This window comes from Carassius auratus, chromosome 2 (genome assembly GCF_003368295.1).
Source record: "Carassius auratus strain Wakin chromosome 2, ASM336829v1, whole genome shotgun sequence".
NCBI classification, from domain to species: Eukaryota; Metazoa; Chordata; class Actinopteri; order Cypriniformes; family Cyprinidae; genus Carassius; species Carassius auratus.
The window spans coordinates 16563363-16587822 of NC_039244.1; the positions used below are offsets into that span (position 1 = coordinate 16563363).

Here is a 24460-nt window from a genome sequence, read left to right on the forward strand (position 1 = left end):
TGTATATCTGCCAAATCTTGATTTGTGCATTTTGTATTTTTAAAATATGTAAACATATAAACAGTAAGTCAGTTGGCACTGTTGCAAGGTGTGTTGTAATGTGTGGTGTAATCTGTGTTGATACTTTGGATAACACAGGCACAACTATTGTTAAGGTTTTATGTTTTCTGCTCATATCAATTGAAACATCTTAATTACAAAAGCAACAGTCAGTGCTAAGCAATAAATGTAACCAGTTGCGAAGCAGAAAATGTGTTTGACTTGAAAACCCGCCAAACCTAGGGTGTAAAATCCTGCACTGTGAACATAAGCTATGTAACTTCATCAAATGGATAAATATGAGCACAAATCAGTCAGGATTAGAAAAGGAACCCGGTTATTTACTGACAAGAAACTGAACAAAACGATCACAAACAAACTTCTTAAAGGAAGTGGTTGTGGTGGTTATCTCGCGAATTCTAGACTGCTCTCGGGGGAATTCTACTTTAGCGTGTCACGTGTGAGGCCTCTTTTTGAAGTTCCTCAGTCGCGTCACGCCACGGCCAGCCTCCGCTGCTGCGTGTCAACCACTGCCAATGACACTCGAGACAACCAGGAGGCACCCGTTTGGCGCTGAGAGGCGTAAATATACACTGCCGTCAGCGGTGTTTGTTCAGAAATGAATGAATAGCATCGTTGCGAGAGAGCAGCGGACGAGCAGACGGCGACAGAACGTCCATTTCTCAACAACAACAGCATCTGAAAGGTAAACATTACACAAGACCTTTTCTGAATTGTCTGTTTTGGCCGTATAAACGTGTACAATAACCATTTTAATGACACAAACATGTCGTAATTTGACAGCGTAGAGATGTAAATGTCAGTTTAGCTGTTCTGCTAACGTTAGTCGAGCTAACCAGAATGCTGATTCTGTGACAGGAACATTTCCCTAAAACCAAACATGACGTCACTATTTTATCTATTTATTCTTTTAGAGCTGGCGAATGCTATATTTTGTCAAAAAATAAATAAAAATGAAACGTTTAGTTGCTGTTGTGTGTATCCAAAACACTAGAGTTTAACTTAACAGCAGCGTAATGTCATTGCAATGGCCAACAGGAGTTTTGCACACTGACCATTAGTGTGTGAATGGTTGCTTTTTGAAAAAGAACATTTTATTTTGTTTAAATACAGTTATTTTCGACTCCTTAATAAGACAACTCTCAATAGTCATCACTTGCTTTCTGTCAAATAAACTGTTTTGCTGTAATAACTGCTAGCAATGAGGGGTGTTTAGCAATAACAGGCTTATACTGTGCAGTATTAGTGAGCATTAGTGTTGATAAAGACAGCTGTACTGAAGCTTGTCTGAACTTGTTTACCACTGTGAGCCAAAGCACTTTTGATTTTAACTATTAGTGAGTCAAGACATGCACGTGACCAAGTTTTTACTTTTCCTTGCAGCCATATTGAGTTACCTTTATACCCTTCAGTTATGTAACATGACCATTTGGAATATAGTACCGGTAGTATGAAGCTGCCGTTACCATTTATGCTTGATGTGTCTCTTCTGGTTTACAGCTATCATGTTTTTTACTACTGAATGTGAAAGAACTGAAAATGAAACCTCAAGGGTGTCTGAAAGATTCAAGAAACTGAATTCTTATAGTGCGTATTTTGACGTTTTTGATTTGCTTTGGCTTTGATTTAAATCTACAACTCTTTTACAGTAGGAGGAGATGATGTGTAAGACTGCCTATTTCCACTGGCTTTGTTTGCCCTTTGTAACTGAACTTGAACTTAATCACCTTTTTGTTACGCAAGTTAACGACTTCTTGCTGGGCATGTTGCCTGTCTCACACCTTATGACACAGCAAAGTACAAGAAATCGAAAGCAAAGTGGGTGGTTGAACACAAGAGTTAGCTGCCATTTAGTAAATGCTCAATTCAAAATGACTCCCATTACATAATCAGAAATAGAATAAGCTTTATTGCCAGGTATGTTTACACATAGGAATTAGATTTAGTGACAGAATGACAGTAACAAGACAGGACACAGATAAAAAGACTATAAAAAAATAGAGTAAACTGGAGTAAAATGCACTAAAGGCATTTCAAGATGTAGACGAGTTTGTTTGTTTGTATATTGGAGAAATGTAGCCTTTTTTAACTTCAATCCATTGAAAATTTGAGTCTATTTTTCTGTAATATTGCTTTCCACAGCGAAAAATTGAAATATGCACAGATGAAGCCCTGCATTTACTTGCAAAAACAGTTCTAAAATATGTCAGTGGATTGTGATATGAGCGGACAAAATGAGATGGACTTTTTCACTTGAGGAAGCGTATTATTATGGGTTCTTTATTTGTATTTTGGCTAGAATGCCTTAAAGATCAAATGTCTTAATGGTGGATTTGTTTCTTACAAACACACAGCTTTTCACTTTATAATGCATTACTTGATGGACTGGAGGCACGTGGATTACTTATGAATTATTTGATGTTTTCATCAGCTGTTTGGACTGAGGAAGTGATGTAACGTTAAATTTCTCCAAATCTGTTTCGATGTAGAAACCAACTCTTCTACTTCTTGGTTTTCCTGTGTATAAGAAAAATGTAAGCAAATTTTTTTGGAGCTATTCCTTTAACTGACTCCGTTTCCTTAGTCACGTATTAGGACTTAACATACAACTTTGTGTGAGCAACACAGTACAATATTAATTTGGAAATCCCCACAGTAGCCTTAAGTTCCTGCAGGTTTTTGCATGTTTATTGTAAAGAAGTCATAATTAGTCTAGTTTAAAAATAACAATTAGTGGCATTTCTGTGTACAGCTTGTAATGACTTTGCAATAGTAATGTAGCCTTTAAGGTTGATATACTTTGCAACCTGGTCTGCTGTCACGGCAAATAACAGACATTTTGTACTACACCCACCTAATATTTTCATTATGTACAGCAGGACTGATAACATGAACCTGACAAATACACGTGCCCTCTGTAATTAGAGGCATTCCTAGAGAGACCACAGGTACACAGACCAATTTGCTTCTACGCTAGGTCTTGTTTGTCAGTTAAACAGAGCAGGTGAAAATGCAAACCTTTCAACATCTTGAATTAGAGTGCTGGGCATTATGTGTGTGTGTGTTGTGCGTATATATGATGTTGGTTATTCAGTTTTAGATTTTGATTACTTGTATCATCATTACTTCATACATTTGCACAGCAGAAATTTGTGTAATTAATTTTTATTAAAAAAATGGTTTGTTTATCCATGTTTTTGCATTTCACATGTAGGTGTAAAAATGACATTTAACTCTTTAAAATTCAATATTAATAATTTTGTTTTGATGCAATCAGTATTTAATTTTTTTTTTAATGCAGTGTTCATCACATTCTGTCTTAAGGTGACAAATAGTTATTATTTGCAATGTAATCAATATTTATTTCTAATAATGTTTACCTAGCAGTAACCTGTTTGTTTAATACCTAACTAATTATTCAAATCCATTATGACAGTGTGCTATATTCTCTAACCAGAGTTTTTTTTTTAAAGACTAACTAGCTCTGTTTATAATAATGACTTTTTTATGCCTTGTTATATTTTATGCCATATTTTATTCTAAATTGCTTTTTTTTTTTTTTTTTTACAAAATTGATGCATTTATAATATTGCACATTTAATTAATTATTTGCTGTAACATGAATATAGTGTCATGAAAATAGACTAAGAATTGATGTGAAATAAATTTCACTGTTGTGTCTCTGTGGGCTCCTATAAGAAATGATTTATTTTTTTGTTTTGTTGAATCCTTAACTAAAGTAAGTTAGAATTAGCATTGAGAACGTTCTCCACGTGATGCCCCAGATGGGTGGAATACAACTACTGTTTTCCTCCAGCCCCCTTTTTCAAGGCCCTTATCAGCAGGCAACCTCACTGGCCTCCTCTTATCTGTGTTTAGAACTGCTTACCCCTTACTTTTGCCTTATTGGTTACAGAGAGTATATTCTTAGACCCAGTTGGTTGATTTGTTAGGTCTTCTTTAATATAACGTGATTTGACGAAACTAAAAAGCAGTGTATGCAGTGTCAGAAAGGTAAAATACAGTAGTTTATAGTTATGCCCTGCCAGGTCATTGTGCCAGACCAGGTAGGCGGACCACCTGACATAGTGTTTAGGATGACACAGGTAAAGAGATTATTTCTAAGGGAGGAAAGACTAGAGGTAAACAGTGATGAAACGACTCCATCCTAGGGCAGAACCAGAAGCCACTGGCAGCTACACTGAGGAGGACAACAGTGAACAAGATGAGTCCTCATCCCTTAGGGCATCGTGGTCTTGGGTGAGTGAGAAATGCAAATGAGATAGTTCATTGGGATCTACGCCTAGAGTTAAGAGTCCAGTACAGTTAAGCATTAATTAAATGCTATTATTTTTACCAAGTAACTCCATAAATGACCGCACAAACTTTCATTGAGTATGCCTAATGAAATGACAATGTGTTAGGTCATGTAAATGTTTTAAAACAGTAGTTTTATCAGGTAAAGCTCATAAATAGTTTATGAAAAATAGACTGTCACACCTGTTTTTATCTAATTTTGCATTGCATGACTTTTTACTGTTTACATTTTGAGTTTGAAGGGGTCATATGACGTTGCTAAAAACCATTATTTTGTGTATTTGGTGTAATGCAGTGTGTTTATGCGGTTTAAGTAAAAAAAATAAAATAAAAAAAAAAAAACATTATTTTCCATATAGTGTACATTTTTATTATTTTATTGTTGCTCCTTTATACCCCGCTTTTCTGAAATGTGTCGATTTTTTACAAAGCTCATCGTTCTTAAAAAAGTGAGGTGTACACTGATTGGCCATCCATCCAGTGCATTGTGATTGGCCGAATACCTCGAGCGTGTGACAGAAATGTTACGCCCCTTAACATACTGTGATACCGTTGTCTCCCAGCACAACGAGACAAAACCAATAAAACCCATTAAAAACGAGGCATTTGTTTCATCCAGTGGGGACATAATTACTGATTATAGTGACTTATACTGTATTTTTATGGGTTGCATTATGTATCGTGCTGTGTAAACATAAAACCATGTCTGCATTTGTGAGTGCCAAATTATTTAAATATTAAAAACGTATTTACAGGCTGTGAGTCCGAAGCACCAGACTGTACTTGCAAATTAGATCTGATCTGCCCCACTTTACTGAAACAGCCTTCATGTGTAGACGCATTGTAGGTTACTGGTTCAGGAAACGGTCCTCATCTTCCATAAAATGTTGCACACATCGGAATATTTGGGTTGAACTGTTCTGGAACGGTGTTGTAAATACAACTTAACCACTTGATTTCCAACTGATTAATATTAGGCAAAGATTAATATTATTTCTTAGCATTACGCTGAATGCTAGTGGCTGAAGATTGCATTGAAGTGCATTTTACAAATAAAGATGTTTAGTCAATAAAATTATTGAATGATTTGCTTGTGTTAAGAGGCCTTAATTAGACTGAACTAAGATGTCATTATTGGGATTGGGATGTGATTTGCAAGCTTTTTATTTGCTTAATTGCTAAGACATTTTCTGCCTTCAAAAACTTCTGGATTCAACATTGGAAGATGAAAAATATTACATATTTCAAAATGAAGCTATAAAAAGATATTGGCACTACATAATTCAGTTCAGGGGCTTTTTAAGAATTTGAAATGACAAGTTATGCACGTATCAAGCTCTGGTTGATTGTGGATGTCATATGTTTGTTGTTCTGTCCAGGCTGTTTTCGGATAATCAAATATTTAACTTTGTGGAGATTGCTGATATGAGTGTCACGAAGACCCATGCTCACAGTGTCCTTTATAAATTGTGCTACAGATAGTTATGCGAGGCTGAGGTTAATTGTTCAGTTTTGCAGAATAACACTATTTGATAGGATATAATGCAGTAACCAAAGTTACAATGTCAATTTGCAACAAGTGTTCAGTCTTTATATATATATATATATATATATATATATATATATATATATATATATATATATATATATATATATATATATATATATATATATATATATATATATATATTAGGGGTGTAACGGTTCACAAAATTCACGGTTCGGTTCGATACGATACACTGATGTCACGGTTCGGTTCGGTTCGGTTCGATACGTTTTAGATACAGCAAAATGTAAAAACATCTCAACTTTTCAGAATGCCGCAAGCGCACCGCGGGTCATGTGACAAGAACCAACCAATCAGCTTCATCCTTTCCCGTAACAACGTTGAGAGCTCAGCCAAGATGAAGGAACAGCTGATCGTAGTTGTATATGGATTGCAATTTTGAAATAAATTTAGTAGCAGAGCTACTGCAAGCGATTTTTAGAGCTGCAAATCCATTTATCCTTCGATGAAATTTCCGCGTCTCATGGAGAGAGCACGTCATTGTTGCTTAGCAAAGACAGACGCCTCATGAGCGCTTCTGCCCGAGCGCTTTGGAAAGGAGGAGAACGACATACCGTTGTTTTTTTATCCACCACTCTCTTGCCATCACCATTATAGCTTAAAGGGAATCCAAAGTGCACCCAAACACCAGACCTGTTGGTTATTGGGGGATCTTCTCATTTCTAGTCTGTTAAACGCATTGGCTATTTTGCAACGAGCCTTCAGCGCGTACTGAGTGAGCGAGCGCCTGCTGAGTAGCCTAACATAAACATATAAGATGGTGTTTTTTCCTTCTTCGGGAGTGTCAGGGGCGTTGCCTGTTACGTTGTTTGGGTTATTGGGCTACCTTGTTGAACGCATATCATTATATTTCTATCTCTCTCTTTTTTTTTTTTTTTTCAAAATATAATTAATTACTCCAACGAACCGTTCGGTATACATAATGCGTACCGCGTACCGAACCGAAAGCGTCGTACCGAACGGTTCAATACGAATACGCGTATCGTTACACCCCTAATATATATATATATATATATATATATATATATATATATATATATATATATATATATATATATATATATATATTACTGTTCAAATGTATAGTGTTAATAAGATTTTTTTTTTTTTATAAACAAATACTTTTATTCAGCAAGGATGCATTAAATCGATAGTGAAAACACTTATATTTTTTACAAAGAATATATATTTCAAATAAATACTGATCTTTTGAACTTTATCTGTTGATCAAAAAAAAAATCTAGAAAATAAATACAGAATTGTTCACTAAAATATTAAACAGCACTGCTGATTTCTAGCAAGGAATGTTTCTTGTCCACCAAATCTGCATATTAGAAAGGTTTCTGAAGTATCATGCGGCACTAAAGTTATGATTTAAAAATGCACTAAAGTTATTTTAACTAAAATTTATCTAAAATGTATCTTTGCGATCACATGAATTACATTTTTAAATATATTACACACAAGGTACTGTTGTGGATGTAAAACGTACAGTATGCTGCCATTTTTTTATGATAATGTGCAGCATGATATAAATTATACTTTAAATGCACTTCCTGTTAGGTCAAGTGTTGTTATGCTTTGTTCAGCTTTTTGCACATCCCTTTTTTTCTCTTCTTAAAGGCAATTGCATGTTTAAATGGTTCAAAGAAAATAGTTGATGTAAATAGTGACTCTTGTGCTGGAGAAAATGTAGGTTGGCCATGGCTGCAAGGTCTGTTAAGACCTTTAATGGCTGCCACTATGGTTAGAGAGAATGCTCTACTTTATTTATTTGCCTTTTACCCCCAGGCATTTATACAAGCTGTGATAGTATTTATTCATGTGGTTTCCTTGATCTGATGTTTAAAAATAACTGAACTATTTTCACATTGTTGGCTCTCATAAATACTCAAATAAGTAATAAAATGTATATAATTTTTTTGTTTATCCTGTGTCCTTTTTTGTTATTACTTTGTTCTCTTTGCTCACCTATTTGACTATGGTTTTGGAACACATTCAGACCACTTGTGAAACAACATTAAACCGTCTGCAGGTCTGCTGATAACAGTTTCAAAAAGGCAGGCAGCCAAAGAGAACTAAGAATTTTGCTTTTATAGTGCCACATTTGCTATGTACATATACAGTATTGGGAAAGATTTGCTGTGTTTACTGATGACTTAAGGTTAAGTTTTTTGCTTTCTGTTCCTCATTTTAGGTGGACACCATGAATTACGTGGGGCAGTTGGCGGGTCAGGTGCTGGTTACCATGAAGGAGCTATATAAGGGCATTAACCAGGCCACGCTCTCAGGATGCATTGATGTGGTGGTGGTCCGGCAGAAGGACGGCACCTACCAGTGCTCCCCTTTCCATGTGCGCTTTGGAAAACTGGGTGTGCTGCGCTCAAAAGAGAAAGTGGTGAGTGTTGAAGTGCAAATAGTATGTTAAAGGGGTCCTATTATGCTTTTTCACTTTTTCAACTTTAGTTATTCTTTAATGTTGTTGTTTTATCATACAAAAAGCTCAAAGTCCACTTTAAAAGGAGATATTTTATATAACAGATATCACTTTTCAAAAACTGCAACGAATGACTCATTTGGACTACAATGCATATTTTCTTGGATTTGTGATATCACTATATCAGAGACACACTAGCTTTCCCAAAGCAGATGAACTTAGAGTGGTTACAATCATCTGGGTTTAAAGGGGTCATGACATGAGTTTTTTTTATTTTATTATTATGGTCCCCTAGGTGCAATTATAGTATTACTATAGTTAAAAAAACTTTTAAAATGTAGTGAATTATGACATTTTCCCACCCTGTTTCTCATCTTTTGATTCAAACAGTCTTTTTTTTGGTTGTTTCCCCTTTAAGAGTTCAGTGTTAACGCCCACTGTTATGATTGGCTAACGACATTTGACGGAACATTTGCAGATTGAGCGTAACTGTTTAGTAGCGAGTGATGCATTCGAAGCGATGGCTCTTGTAATGATAAAACCTTATATGTTTGAGCCGGAATCAGATGAGGAATCTGATTAAAGTTTTATTCTATCAATTCTAATTGCAGTATCATAAAAATATGGACTATAAATACTTCATTTTAGGCAATAAAGCTTTTAAGCTTCTTATAAATATAATTATGATGACACAAGTTAGGATTAAATAAATAATACCTTTGCTACGACATTTGTGTCATCGTTAAAATGTATAGAACAAACACTTAAATTAGCACTGCCGTGACTGGGACGTCCGCAAAAAATAAACTGCATCCATTTTTCCCTGACGTCAGGATCTTTCGGCAGCGTATTCAAAGATGTTGTTTGTCCACAGCCAGGAACAGCACATCTGCGTGGCATTGTAATTTTCCTGTACACAGACCCACTCGCTGTCCGTCGACTGAACACTTGTGAGGCGTGCGGCTCGACAACGATCCGATATGAGCGTAGTTGTCTTGTGCTGGAGGCGGTCATATGCAAATGGTTGGAACGTTACTTCGCACCGTGACGTCACTTCTTACCATGGATCCAGAATGAGCTGTATTTAGAGCTTGATTAAATAAATGGCTCGTTTATAATGGGGAGGACGTCTTAAGCTATGAAACTTGCAGGTCGTTTTAATGGTACAAAGACCTCTTATATTCCAAAAGATCAAGGCAAATTTGGTTTCTCATTTCATGACCCCTTTAAATCATGTTCAAATTGATTTGATTTTGATGCAATATTTACACTGAAGTTCACAGCAGGTGACTATGAGAAGTGGCGTAACATTTCCACACCAGGCGTTGAGTGCTGCCAATCACTACACACATTTGCCCAGCTAACCAATCACAGCACATTTTGTATTTCAGAAGGCGGGCCTTCGTTTGATACAGGAACTATTCGAGCCATTCATGCCAGACTGGGGAGAGAATTGTTGTTATAATGTAAAATATGTGAAAAAAATGTGTTTTTCGAAGAACCTAGTATGCGAGCCTGTTGTAGTACACCTCCAAAACAAAATCAAGACTTTGTAAAAAAGCATAATAGGGCCCCTTTAAAAAGAAAAGTTTCTGAAAACTTTTCAGAACACAGACAGAAAAATCCACAGACTGTCAATTAAAGGCGACCGAGAGTGTATTTTACCAATACCGATAGCTAGGTTGGACCACACTGGCCGATACAGATTAATCAACCGTATTAATATTAAATAATAATTAGATATTGAGCATTAAATTAAAAAATTTAAAAATGCACAAATTTTCCGATTATTCGGCAAAACCGATACATCAGTCGACCTTTGCTGTCAATATAATTGATCTGAGCTTTGGACAATATTTGATTTTCTGCTTTCCAGTCTTGAATGCATGACAGTATTAATCTCTGTTGTCTTGCACAAAGATGGCTGGATGAAATGGCAAACACAAGATTGATCAAAGAAGCTTAGCTTTAATCCACCAATGTCCTCATGATTCTGCTATCTCTAAATATGCCTTCATCTGTGCATGTCTGTGATGGTTCAATTGAAAATACTCAGCAATGGGTAAAAAGGACTGTGCCTTTGTAGCAGCTCTGTCAGGGTGTCTGCTGGTCCTTAAAGTCTTAAATAACGTTTTCCTAATATAAAGCCTTAAAAAGTCTTAAAATGTTTGAAATTCAGATTTGATTGGTCTTAAATATTTTTGGTCACATTACCGCTAAAATATCTTCAGTCGGACGGACCTAATGACTGTTTACAATCATTGGACAGACCGAAAAAAAAATTCTTCCCTGCTGTAAGTTACTGCATCATCAGAGAGAATTCGATAAGTTAGCAGACTACAAGTTTGTGCTAAGGCTCACTCTGCTTGTGTCTTTGTGAGAGTCTTTAGAACAAATGAGCGCAACAGCACACATAAACTTGGAAGAAACACAATGAAGTAAAAATTCTAAATGTTTAGTTTATTCGTAACATGATATAGTTAAGTAACACTACGACAAGTGAGCTATTTGCTCAATATTCTCACAATGCAACAAAACAACAAAAGATACATTCAAAACGCCTACACATTAGTGCACGCATTACATGATGTCTAGTGAGTGTGCACATTTACAGTGCACTCTTTCACTGCATGATTCAATCTATTAAAATACATTCAGAATGATCACAAGTTCAAGACATGGGGGCAGAACGTGTGTATTTATGCAACGTCATATTGTTAAATCAATTTCCGCCAATTTCTCACAGAAGAGTGCCTTTTTTTTTTCCAAAAACAGCCCTTTACAAATGTAATATTGATTTTATAAACTTGTTTCTGTGCTGGCATGTTCATGACTTAAGATTCCAGCAAAGGGTACTACACGTAAACAGATGTAGTTTTCTATGTGTAATAGGCTCTATGAGCATTGATCGAACAGGCTAAAGAAATGCTTGAATTGAAAGACCTGAAAATCATTATCTATTACCTTGTGAGAGAGGAAGTGGTATGCTCAATTCCTCTAAGTTAAACAGTGAAATGTTGTAGTTGTTGAGGAAATGGGCTGTAGACATGATTAGTGAGAATTGTTCCTTTGAAAGTGTGTATTCTGTGATATTCTGTTTATCTCCAGCAGTCAATATATGCAATAAATAACACATTTGAAAGCATTCTGGTCATATTGAAGCCATTCTGATTCTGTTTTCACAGAATGTGTTAGTGTTTAGTATGAAACATTTACCAGTATGCATGAGAAAAAACAGTAGATGGATGATTCTCACTATCTACAGGATGTGTGAAGAGGTTTAGAGAAAAGTGGTCGCTATGGCAACAGGTTTCTCTGAGTAAAAAGAGATAGGAATGGAGGCAGAAGAGTGAGAGTTTTGTCAAGGTTGCCTCTGTGATTGGGAGATGGTCGTAGACTCGCTTCAGCAACCTTTGGAAATTATCTCAAGCTCAGTTTAGCCATTTTAATCCCAGTTTCTCACTGGAGTGTCTGTCAGAGTGTGGTGTAACACACTCGCCCACAGTACAGATAAGAGACCGTTGACCTCGCTCTCTCACCACCATTATGAAATAGATCTGAATTATTAAAGTAAGCAAATTAGAGTCATTAAGAGTCAGAACAACATTCCTCCCTCTCTTCTTGCTATGCCGTGAAATGAAATCCAGATCTTTTTGTCCATGCACATGCAACTATGAGAGCTCTCTGTTCGAGGGTCATGATTTATACCAACATTAAAATTCTGGCCCATTACTCTGCAGCATAAATCACCCAACAACCCTGAAGCTGAGGCTCAGAAGCCCCTGGAGAGACAAAACGGTATGGTATGAGAGCAGTCTTAAGAAACCTTGTGAGAAAAAATAAAAAAAAAAACACAGGGGATTAAATGTGTATTTCCTTGGAGGTCTAACTGAAGGGTAATGTTTCTGTGGATGTCATCTGAGAATCAAACGGCTCAATATCAGGCTGCTGTTGTGCTGGGTCGTGGTATCAGGTGTGTGATGCGATCCTTATTGCGGGTCAGCTGGCTGCAGTGCTTTCAGAGCGGCACAAATTCACTAATTATGTTTGGTGGCTAGATCCCCCTCCAAGGGTATTGTGTCTCCTGTGAACAAATGATTCAAACCGCATCGGTAGACAGCCGAGTAAACCTGCTTGCTTGTCTGAGTTTGGATGAGCACCGGTGGCAGGGTGAAAAGCTATGAGTTCAGATGGGAATCGCAGGGTAAATGTCAACAGATATTGTATTTTTAAGGTCATCTAACACATATGGTGTTCATAGAACATTTTTTATAAGATATAAAGGGACAGGATCTTACAACAAGTTATGGAGTTGAACTCTTATTGAAAGTTTGAAGCTACATCTGTTGGTGGCTTCTATATTAAGGTTGTGTTTTAAAATAATCCTCTACAACTCCTTCAGATTGACATAGAGATCAACGGGGAGCCTGTGGATCTCCATATGAAGCTGGGAGATAATGGAGAAGCCTTCTTTGTGCAGGAAACTGAGGAACAAAATGTAAGTGTCCTCTAGTTCACATAAAAGATAGCTGCATTACTAGTGTACATTACTGGCTGCACCAAACATCCTCATATTTAATTATGAAAATGACATTTTGTTTGAAAAACATTTGCATTGCACTCAATCTTCCATGCTTTAATTGTCTTAATTATCTTAAACTGGTGGTGGATGAGGAGATACCATGAGTGACAATGTAAAGCGCTTTTAGTGCCTAGAAAAGCGCTATATGAATGTAAGGAATTATTATTATTAATTATTAATTGGAAGTTTTTTTTTCTTTGTAGGAGATTGTACCAGCTCACCTGGCTACCTCACCCATCCCCACTGAGAGTCACCTATTTTGGATCGCAGGAGATCACAGGCCAAGTCAGAAGCTGGATGATGATCCACTGGACCCGGAGGACCCTCCTGATCCCCCTGTTGCCAGCACAGGGTCAGCCAAGAAGAAGAAGAAACGGAGAAAGAAGCATAAAGGCGACCCACGCAGAGAGGAGCTGACCCCTCCTGCCGTCATTAGCTCGACCCCTTCAGCAGATGACATATTTGAGATGGACCTGAGTTCTGATGAGGACGCTGCTTCTAACACCAGGTACTAACAGATACTTGCACATCGGACATTTTATATCGGATGGAGTGGACATGTGGGATGTGATTTCAAGGAAAATCTTTCTTTCAGATCATCTTCAATCAGTACAGTTCGAGAAATTGAACCCAAGTTACCAACAGTTCGTCATTCTTTGGATAACTACCCATACTCAGACGGAGACTGGTCTCCATCAGATAGGTTTGTATCTGTCTCTCTCGGACACACTTCAAACTATGTTTTTGATACTTATCAAAGAGATTTGAAGACTTTTTGAAGATTTTCTCTTTAAGTTTTTATCAGTTTCTGTGTGTTTCTGTTTGTTATTGTATTTTGAGCAGTCATGCTATGTCAGGGGCCTGTTCTCCCAAGAGTGACTCTGAACTGGTCATTCGGCCCTCAGAGAGCCTACTCAAAATGGAGTCACACATGCAGTGGACATGGGGAGCGTTTCCAGAATCTACCAGGGTAAATTACGTCTGAAACATTTTTTGTGTGTGTGAATTCCTTGTCATACATTTCTGCTTATTTAATTCACATTGGGCCTAGTAATAAGTGAATATAGAATGCAAAAGTATTTTCTGTTTTATGCCATGACTTCGAGTTAACTGGTATGATAAAAGTTCAGCTTATCACCACCAAAAATGTAATTCCCAGGTGTCTAAGAAAGAAAAGGTGGAGCTGCCGAAGACCGTGACCATAACGCCTTCAGAGAACACTCACTTCAGAGTAATCCTGAGCTCAGAAGCCATGGAGACAGATGAAAGAGAACTGGCCTCAGGGACTCCTGGCTGTACCATAGTCAAGCCTGAACCCCGTACCCCTGTGACCCCCAAAACTCCCACTGAGTCCGAGCTGGAGACGGTGCCTAGTGGAGTGCTGACCTCCACTCCTTCAAACAGCCTTCCTGATGCTCCAGCTGCTTCCTCTGCAGCTCATATCGGTGGGGACTTGGGAGATGTTGGCCCCAAGACTGACTCGCCATCCAAGAAAAAAGGTGGGCCTCTTTAGCACCACATTCTAGGAAATTCTGTATTGTAGTTGGTTTGATTGATTGGCATGCCATGCCAGTGCCCATTATCTTTATTCGATAGTGAAAGTGTGGGAATAGATCAAGTTGAAAAAGTTGTGGTTGATTCATGTTTAACAAAGTTATATGAACGTGTTCTAGAAATAAAAATCATGCACATAAATTAATTTAGTGCTGTCAAGGTAAAGCACCTCAGTGCGGAGAGATTGTTGTAGAACCTTAGATATTGCTGTTCTGGTATGATTACTGTTGGCTGACTGTAAATTTGTTCAGGCGTGCCAAAAAGGAGTCAGCACCAGGGTCCAGAGGACATCTATCTGGATGACCTGAATGTGCTGGAGCCTGATGTTGCTGCTCGCTACTTCCCTAAGAGGTAGAAAAAGAAACCAACACCTGTCTTATATTGAGTTTAAGATTAGATTAATGCACTTGGAAAGCAGTTCATAACAAGTTTATCGGGCATCAGGTGACCTTGATGTGTTTTGTGTATTTGCAGTGATTCAGACTCAAGCACCAAGCACTGGATGGATTCTGGGATGCACTCAGGCTCTCAATCCCCACAGTCTGTGGGCAGTGCTGCGGCCGACAGTGGCACTGAGTGCCTGTCTGACTCTGCCAGTGACCTCCCTGATGTCACTCTGTCTCTGTGTGGAGGACTCGGTGAGAACGGAGAGATTTCCAAAGGTATGTGAATCTTTCTGGTGTGTTCACTTAATTATTATGGCGTGGAAATCACAGCTGTAGATGTGGAAACAAGAAACTGTGGTTAGGACGTAGTTGATTCTGTCCATTTATAATACGTTCATGGATTTAGTAGATGGTTTTATATAAAGAGAAATGCAAACGAGAATAACACAGATGATTTGAATGTCTCTTTCTGCTTGTTTCTAGAAAAATTTATGGAGCATATCATTACGTACCATGAATTTGCAGAGAATCTAGCTGTCATAGACAATCCGAATTTAGTTGTTAAAATAGGAAACAGGTGGGTTTGAATATTTAAATAAAACAAATATATTCTAAATATAATTGTAAAAAGTTGACGAAATGCTGTGATTATTAAATAAATGGCCTTTTTGTTATTTTAGGTATTACAATTGGACATTGGCTGCCCCTTTGATCCTAAGCTTACAAGCATTTCAGAAGAATTTACCCAAGGTATTTTATTCTCCGATAGGATGTTTTACGTCATATTTTAAGTCCTTTAAAGTTTGTTTTGCAGTTCTGTGGTGTGCTCTAGTAGGTCTGTTCTGTTCTGTTCAGGCTACAGAGGAAGCTTGGGTGAAAGAGAGGATGCCAAAGAAATCAGGCCGCTGGTGGTTCTGGAGAAAAAGAGCGGACAGCACTATTAAACAGGTAAGACCAGAGTGGTGTGACCTTCAGATTTCTATAACACTCTGCAAAGAAAAAACTTTCTGGTTAAACGTAAAGGTCTCTACTGAGCTGTAATCGGGGAGTAGGAACAAAACCTTTAAGCGGTTATTGGTATTTTAATCCTACTGCATTCCAGTACGTCTTTAGACTTCTGTGGGCAGATCTGATTACACAAGCTTCAACATTCACATAATTGCCAGAACAAAAGGACGAGGCAAGTCTTTGTTGTAAAGAAGATGAAACACGCTGCCTCTGAAGTTCTTTCTTCTCTCTGGAGCTTCTGCCGTCATTCAGACATCATATACATCAGGCTCCTTCGTTGCCCTCATCTGGCACGTCTGTAATTAGCACCACTCTGCGGTGTGGAATTTTACAGCCCAGAAATAGGCTAGGCAGCTCATCAGACTTTTTAGTAATAGCCTGACAGCATGTGAGGATGAAAGGGTTGTGTAGTCAGTCATAACACGTTTGAGAGCAACAAAATCAAATGATGACAAATTTGTTGTTGTTACAGTTTTTAGATATGTATGATCTGATGTACTGATGTTCTTTTTTTGTTATTTCAGTCAGAAAGCACTGGAAAGCTGGAGATAAAGCAGTCCCAAATGGAGGAAGGCAGCTCGTCTTTGTCAATGGAAAGTCATGCCCGCAAGTGAGTCAGAACCTCTGACAGACAAGCAGATGCAGCATCATTTCCTGCCTGTCACTTTTGGAAGATGAGTGGATAATAACACTGGTTGTTATCCTTGAATGAAACTAATGAAATGCAACCAAATGTTATAGATGGAAGCATAAACTAACTATGTCTGCTGGCTTGGTTGTAAAAAATGAGTAAAAGATACAAGCATTAGTTTTACCCTTGACCATTCCTCTTATCATTGACTACTGTTTATTTCTCCTGTTAAAGTAGATGAAGTGAATCAGGGCGATCCAGCCTACTTTCTGTTTTCTCTCATTCTCTGTGGTGCTGTTGTAGTCTAAATTAGGAATCTGGATGTAGTTGCAAATTTAGTTCACTGATTCCCTGTTTGCTCCGAACGCAGAGTGGACACCAGGGACTCGTCCAGCGATGACGAGGGGAAGGAATTGAGTGCTGCCGCAGCATCAATGGAGCGCAAGGTCCAGTCTGAGCCCCACACGACCACTCATTCCTACCGCAAGTCCCTGCGCCTCTCCTCCGACCAGATTGTGAGTCTACGCATTTGTTAGGAGACAGAACTATTTAGTTCTGTAAACATAATCTATGCTAAACCACACAGTGACTATTATTTACATAAGCAGCTCCAACACTTGCTCAGTGGTTTTGACTGAAAGATCCAGAGCTCTGTTGCCTGTAGTGCAACAGCTTTGTAAAAGGCAGTTTTTTAAAAGCTGTCCCTCAAGCTTTCTCCAGGAAATTATGTAAAAGCTCTGTGACTCATTCTGAAAGGGTAGTATCTTGCAATTGATTTGCACTAGACTGTCCCCTATTGGCAGCTTCAGATGCAGTTGTGCAACAGAAAATCTTCCATTTAAAAAATTGTGTGGTGTAGATGAACTGATTGCATTGCATGAATTAAAATGTTAATGTCATTAATCATTTAATTATTTAATAATTAAAGCTGATGGAGTTTTTTTAGTTTATTTATGATGCAGTATTCAGCCGTCAAGTGTGTAATGCAAAGGATTACAAATCAGTTAGTCAATTAATAATAGTTAACTATTCAGATATTAGCCTCTTCCACACATTAAGCCATAATTAACCTGCTGAATTACTGTAAAATTACTGGAATGACTTTTCTGGTAAATGCAGAAATGTGCTGTTCATACAAGCAATGAGGTTCCAAGGTTACCGGTAAAGATACTATTCACACATCAGTACTAAAATGCAGGTAAACTCATGTCAGTCAACTGAAATTACCTTTAAAAGCTGCATTCTTTTCTTTCATCCACCTTGATTTGGAGGATCTGTCCAATCTTAGGGGTTTTTAAACTTCTTAGAGACAGCCGTAAGTGCAATAGTAACTGCAGAGCTGTGGCGCTGATGAATAGAAAAAAAGGCAGGATCTCGGGCACAGAATGTTGCGTTATGGTCAGTGCGTGTCTAGCGCATGATTACACAGAAAAACAAAAGTAGCAAGTTTGGAACTTATTTTACTGGTATTTGTGAAAAGGTCCTGTTCACAGATTATCACTTAAGGGTAATTTACTGGTAATTTGCCAGTAAAGACTGTGTGTTAAAGGTGCTGTTGTCTCAGATTTTTCCACCATCCTCCAATTCTAACTCATACATTTCTGCAGAAAAATCAGTTGATACAATACTGATAAAATCTAAATAATACAGATAAAGTTAAATTTAATGTTATGTAGTGGTCAAGAGATGTATTGATTAGATGGTATTGACTTACAGGCTAGTCTGAAACTGAAGGAAGGACCCAACGATGTGACCTTCAGCATTACGACGCAGTACCAGGGCACGTGCCGTTGTCAAGGCTCCATCTACCTTTGGAACTGGGATGACAAAGTCATCATCTCAGACATCGATGGAACCATCACCAAGTATGTATTTCAAAGACAGGCATCACGTGTTTCCTTTAATGAAAATAATGTGCTGGGTAGTTTATGTGCAAAAAATTGTTCTTCATTTGAAAAGTTTACTGTAGTCATGAAAGAGGGGGAAAGGCTTAGGTGTGCATAAACATTTCCATTAGTTACTTCAAAAGGACTCTCTCACAGTCAGTTTTTTTCACTGCCGGAACTGAAAGAGGTTTATAGATCAAGGCAGAGTCTGCTTCATCCAAACAAGCACTCTGAGTATGTGTCAAATAAGGAATCACTAATAATGATCTCGCATCGCATCCCTCTCCACTAACGCTTAAAATGATGAAGACAATGCACCATTTAACAGACAATGTCTCCCTGAGTTTTATTGGCTGTTTGGAGTTCACCGCTCCAATATTAGTGTGATATCGTTCCACCATCTTTGTTTTTTAATTACTGCAAAGCCGGCTGTTATATCAATGCGTCTATGCAAACGAATGCTCTCCGCCTCCAGACTCGTGCCCTCAATGGCTGGTGGGTGGCAAACATCAAACGGGCAGATTGACTGCCGCTTATTATTTCTCTGATCCGTTTGCCTGACATATCTCTCTGCGGCTGTGAAGCAGGGCGGCTGACTGTGGGTTGCGCCTAGACCAGAGCTGGACTAGGAGGAGGATGTCACCATAATTAGCCAATTTAAAGGGGTCATGAAATGAGAAACCAAATTTGCCTTGATCTTTTGGAATATAAGAGGTCTTTGTACCATTAAAACGTCCTGCAAGTTTCATAGCTTAAGACGTCCTCCCCATTATAAACGAGCCATTTATTTAATCAAGCTCTAAATACAGCTCGTTCTGGATCCATGGTAAGAAGTGACGTCACGGTGCGAAGTGACGTACCAACCATTTGCATATGACCGCCTCCAGCACAAGACAACTACGCTCATTTCGGATCGTTGTCGCGCTGCGCGCCTCACAAGTGTTCAGTCGACGGACAGCGAGTGGGTCTGTGTACAGGAAAATTACAATGCCACGCAGATGTGCTGTTCCTGGCTGTGGACAAACAACATCTTTGAATACGCTGCCGAAAGATGCTGACGTCAGGGAAAAATGGATGCAGTTTATTTGTATAAGAGAATCTTGAAAATATGTCGCCTTTCTAGTAGGCCTACATGTAATAGAAGATTAAAAATGTTGCCTTATCAATGCTGCATCTTCAAATATGGCCTGTGCATGCATTTTTGTCCGCAGTACACCCTATCATTTCATTGAAATTAGGTAAATAATGTTGAACTGTTAGCATATTAAACTATAGAATAATTATGCAACAATAAACCGTTTTCAAGTGTCTCGGGTTACAATTTTTTTATTAATTCAAAATAGTTTCACTTTCCATGTGGACACGGGCTGATCCAGTCTTCGTTGTTGTGGTGATGGTTCATTTTCCTCTGATTCCTCATCTGATTCCGGCTCAAACATATAAGGTTTTATCATTGCAAGAGCCATCGCTTCGAATGCATCACTCGCTACTAAACAGTTACGCTCAATCCGCAAATGTTCCGTCAAATGTCGTTAGCCAATCATAACAGTGGGCGTTAACACTGAACTCTTAAAGGGGAAACAACCCAAAACAGACTGTTTGAATCAAAGGATGAGAAACAGGGTGGGAAAATGTCATAATTCACTACATTTTAAAAGTTTTTTTTTTTTTTAACTATAGTAATATTATAATTGCACCTAGGGGACCATAATAATAAAATAAAAAAAAACATGTCATGACCCCTTTAAATTTTGCTCTCTCATAATGCCATTCAGAAAGAGCCGGAGATAAAACTGGGAGAGGATCCTCATTAATAGATGACACCGAGTTTTGCCCAAGCTGAGAAAAAAAATATCTCTCCTTCACAAGTCTATTAGTTCTAAGAATAAAAAGAATGTTAGAAGCTATATTTAGGAACCTGGTTGAATGGGTTTTGGACTTACTTCTAAGTAGAACAAATATGCACAATGGGATTTTGTGCCTTTCGTTTTCTAGTACATGCTATGTTCAATCCTATGTTTATATGCTTTCAGATCAGATGTGTTCGGGCAAATTTTGCCTCAGTTTGGGAAGGACTGGACGCATCAGGGTATTGCTAAACTCTACCACTCCGTGGCTGAGTGAGTTTGCATTCTTAATCATTTTCTTCACTAAAAGGGCACAAACAGGCTTTAAACAATGTTTTGATGGAAGGACTATTTTTTTTTTTTTCAGAAATGGATATAAATTCCTGTACTGCTCCGCAAGGGCAATTGGCATGGCAGACATGACGCGAGGATATCTGCAATGGGTAAATGACAGAGGCATTATCCTGCCCTGTGGACCACTCATGCTTTCTCCTAGTAGCCTCTTCTCTGCATTTCACAGGTATTACATAAACGTCTTTGAGAAATTATTCTGTCACCATTTACTGATTCTCATGTCATTTCAAAACTGTATTTCTTTCTTCTGTGGAACACCAAAGAAAATATTTTAAGAAATGTATTAAAGCAATAAGTCCCAAAAAGCAGTGCTTTACAGTGAATTTATAACAGCTAAGGGGCGTTGTTAGGCACAACATGAAACAGAGTTTACACAGTCAGGTTTCACAGAATAAAACAGAGCTAATAAAGTGTAATGATATACATAAAAAGAATATTCTTCCACCAAACAATGTAGTTCCTCAGAAACAGTTGTGGTTCCAATAAAGTGAATGCCGAGCAACACACAGAAGTAAAAAAAGATGTATGTTTGTAGTGTAATTTACAACAGCTTTGGACGTGGCTCAACCAATCAGAATCAAAGACCGGAACTATCTGTTTTATAAATTTTGTCCATACAGTAGAAGTCAGTTATAACAAAAACTGTCTGGTTACCAACTTTTTTTCAAAAATATCTTCAGTTGTTCCGCAGAAGTAAGTCATACAAATTTGGACATGAAGGTGAGTAAATGATGATTCAACAATAATAAGCTGATTTAATTATTAAATCCCAATAAAGGTGAATACATATAATAGTGCCAAGCAGTTGATTTAATTTACTCAAAATGTTTTCTTTGTCTGAAAGGGAAGTGATTGAGAAGAAGCCAGAAGTCTTCAAAATTGAATGCCTTACTGACATTAAGAATCTTTTCCTGCCCAACAAACATCCCTTTTATGCCGCATTTGGAAACCGACCAAATGTGAGTTGGACTGCAGTTAACTTTCTTTTCAATGAACACTGACCTCAGCAGCAGACTTGAGAGTTCGCCGTGAAGATTCATGTTTGAGGCTCAGAACTTAAAGCGCTGTCCCCTTAGGCTACACGCACAGTCTCGGACTGCATGATCAGCTGCTACGAACCAGCCTGCTGATAGTTACCAGCTGAATAAATTATATTGTTTCATTGGAGTAAGACATTTGATGTTTATACAGGCACGGATGCATCTATTCCATCATAAAACCTTTGCTAATGTCACGAACTAACATAGAATGATATTTCTGTTTGTGGACTCCAGGCATCAACTGAAGTTGTTTTGAGTTGACGCCTGAAGTCTGATCTCGTGACTCTCTTCTAGGACGCCTTTGCCTACAAGGAGGTAGGAGTGCCACTCTGCAGAATCTTTACGGTTAACCCCAAAGGAGAGCTCATACAGGAGCAAACCAAGGGCAACAAGTCCTCGTAAGTGGGCACATTGATCTGCAGCATTACACACATCTCTGAAGTCAACTTCAGCTCTCAAAGATTATGTTGAATCAAAGGTGGAGAGCTGATTCTTGATCTTTGTTCAAGGTCTTCTTGAGAGTTGAAGGACACCTTTGTCTGTTTTCGATTAGCTGTCTTACACTCTTTCTCTGTTTGTGTGTAGGTACAGTAGATTGAGTGAGCTGGTGGATCATGTCTTTCCCTTGCTGAGTAAAGAACAAAGTTCAGCTTTCAGTTTCCCAGAGTTCAGTACATTCTGTTTCTGGCGTCAGCCTATCCCTGAGATCTGTCTGGAAGATCTGCTATTATAAACCATCCCAGAAGGGCCATCTATTACACGATCAGAGTCATCTGTGCCATCAGGACCATTAACCGGTACCTTTCCACATCTCACATCTCGGGCTTAAAGACAAATAAAGGGGCCGTCCTATCCCACCTAGGAAAAATGAACTGCACAAAAGCACCTCTAAGATGAACCATCTTAAGAGACAACAATAAAAAACACCCCAGTATCACATTAATTAGATGTAAGCAGAACGTCCACAAACTGAAACACCTGGTGCTGCTCTGTAATAATATTTGTAATCTGTATGATTTTGATTAGCTGCTATGAGTTCGGCTGCTTCAGCTCTGAAGGAAATTATTGCTAATGGCTAATGTTTACAGTATTAGTTAGACTAACAATGGCCTGTTGGTCAGCGGAATGAATGCACAGCTGTTTGTTTGGGTATGTGTATGGCCAAAGGTAGCATACAAATCTGCTCGTAATCGTAAGTAATTAACGAAGATACCACTAATTTACATTTTTAGAGCATAGATTATTTATATACAAAGGCATTAGTTAATATATATATATATATTAAAATATATTATTAACTAATTAACATGCACTGCCTCTAACGTGGTGACGGTATGACAGTTTGAATATGCATTTCCAGATAGTGTGAAATGAGCTGAATCTCGTACCGGATACTGAAAAGTATGCACAGAATGAGCCGTGCCACGTGAGGACTCAGCTCATAATTTACAGTTCAGCAGATTTAGCCCGCAAAACCTTGTATAGTCGACTGGATTTCTATGAAAAGTACACCAAGGAGTTCATCGTAATTGGGCTTTCTTGTTATTTTCCAACTGTTGACATTTTCATCGTCTCGTTGCTGCAGAACGCCTTACCGATCGCACTTTTTCAGCTGCAGCTAAGAAAGAAAAAATATCAGATGGTCTTGAACTTAACTCACGACAGAAATGCAATAACGTTTGAAGCTTTTCAGCCGCCTTTTGTGCACTATACAAGGATTTAAGCACTTTTAGATCCCTTATGTAAACCTCAGCAAGAGATCTGTATTAAGTTAAGAAGCGTGTAGTATATATTGCTTTTAAAATGAAGACATGTTATACTTAAAGTATAAAGAGAGTATCAAGTGGTCTTTTACGTTTTATGTTTTTCCATTAACCAGGCCTTTGCATGTTTAGCTAGAAATAGAAATAGGACCATTTGTGTTTACACATGCATTGATGCTTTCTCTTGGGTTAGACAGTTTGAAGGGTCTTGACTAGATCACTATTAGTGGATGATCTTTAACAGCGGAAAGCTGAAGTTGTTTATTATTTGAATATATTGAAGCTGATGTGCAAGTGAAGGATGAAAGCAATCAGATCATTCCACTTGATCACCATCGATTGAAGTAACATGCCCTCTTTTCTGCTAGCTGATCTCTATTGTTCCCTGCCTTTGGGCTTTGGTTTAGTTGATTTAGAATCTCGTAAATGTAAGTTTTAGAGCACTGTGTGCCGGATGTTAAAATAGATGTACTGTACAGAATTAGAGTACAATTAAATCATATAAGTCAAATCATTTAGGGGAAATTTGGGGCATTTCAAGGTTCAGTTGACTGTTGTGGTTTAATGTGTGTGTGTGTGCATGTGCGTGTGCGTGCGCGTGTGTGTGTTGCACTTTGCGTCTGCAGTTAATATGATGTTTTGAAGTGAAATCTGTTAATTGTTAACAAAGGAATCCCATTCTTTCTATGAAAGTAATAACTCTTGTGTGGGATGAACACACTCATCTTGTATGAAACGAACGTTAATGTTAAAAAGACGGGGGAACAAATGTTAACAAAAAACCCCTCTATTCTTTTTGTTGAAACTGCTATTGTAAGTGCTGAATATGTTTTGTCATTCCTCTTGATCTTTGATGATTTTTGTTTTACCTGCTTTTGTTTGTAGTTGTATCTGAGTGGGATGGTGCATTTCTTGGTTTTGCTTTATAGGTTCACATTGCGTTTGACTAGAATAAAAACCTTTAAATGGATAATTGTACTATAAATTTACAAAAACTATGGTTTGGACAATGTTTATGAATATATTAA

The 24460-nt window shown here is 37.9% G+C and overlaps 1 protein-coding gene across 2 annotated transcripts; it reads left to right on the forward strand.

Moving 5' to 3' along the window:
• The first annotated feature begins 507 nt into the window (after window positions 1-507).
• LOC113118045 (phosphatidate phosphatase LPIN2-like) lies at window positions 508-24402 on the forward strand. 2 transcript variants are annotated; one of them, XM_026286915.1, is made up of 20 exons: window positions 508-745; window positions 8142-8342; window positions 12784-12879; window positions 13167-13471; window positions 13559-13666; window positions 13807-13933; window positions 14123-14462; window positions 14769-14868; window positions 14992-15179; window positions 15387-15480; window positions 15584-15653; window positions 15759-15851; window positions 16436-16521; window positions 16913-17057; window positions 18259-18407; window positions 20462-20548; window positions 20643-20795; window positions 21474-21588; window positions 21964-22067; window positions 22255-24402. In XM_026286915.1, exons 2-20 carry the CDS (start codon window positions 8151-8153, stop codon window positions 22400-22402), a joined length of 2700 nt encoding a protein of 899 aa, XP_026142700.1. In that variant the 5' UTR covers window positions 508-745; window positions 8142-8150; the 3' UTR covers window positions 22403-24402. The 2 variants fall into 2 exon arrangements, with proteins under 2 accessions (XP_026142700.1, XP_026142693.1); XM_026286908.1 differs by lacking the exon at window positions 508-745 and adding an exon at window positions 3959-4320.
• The last annotated feature ends 58 nt before the right edge of the window (window positions 24403-24460 follow it).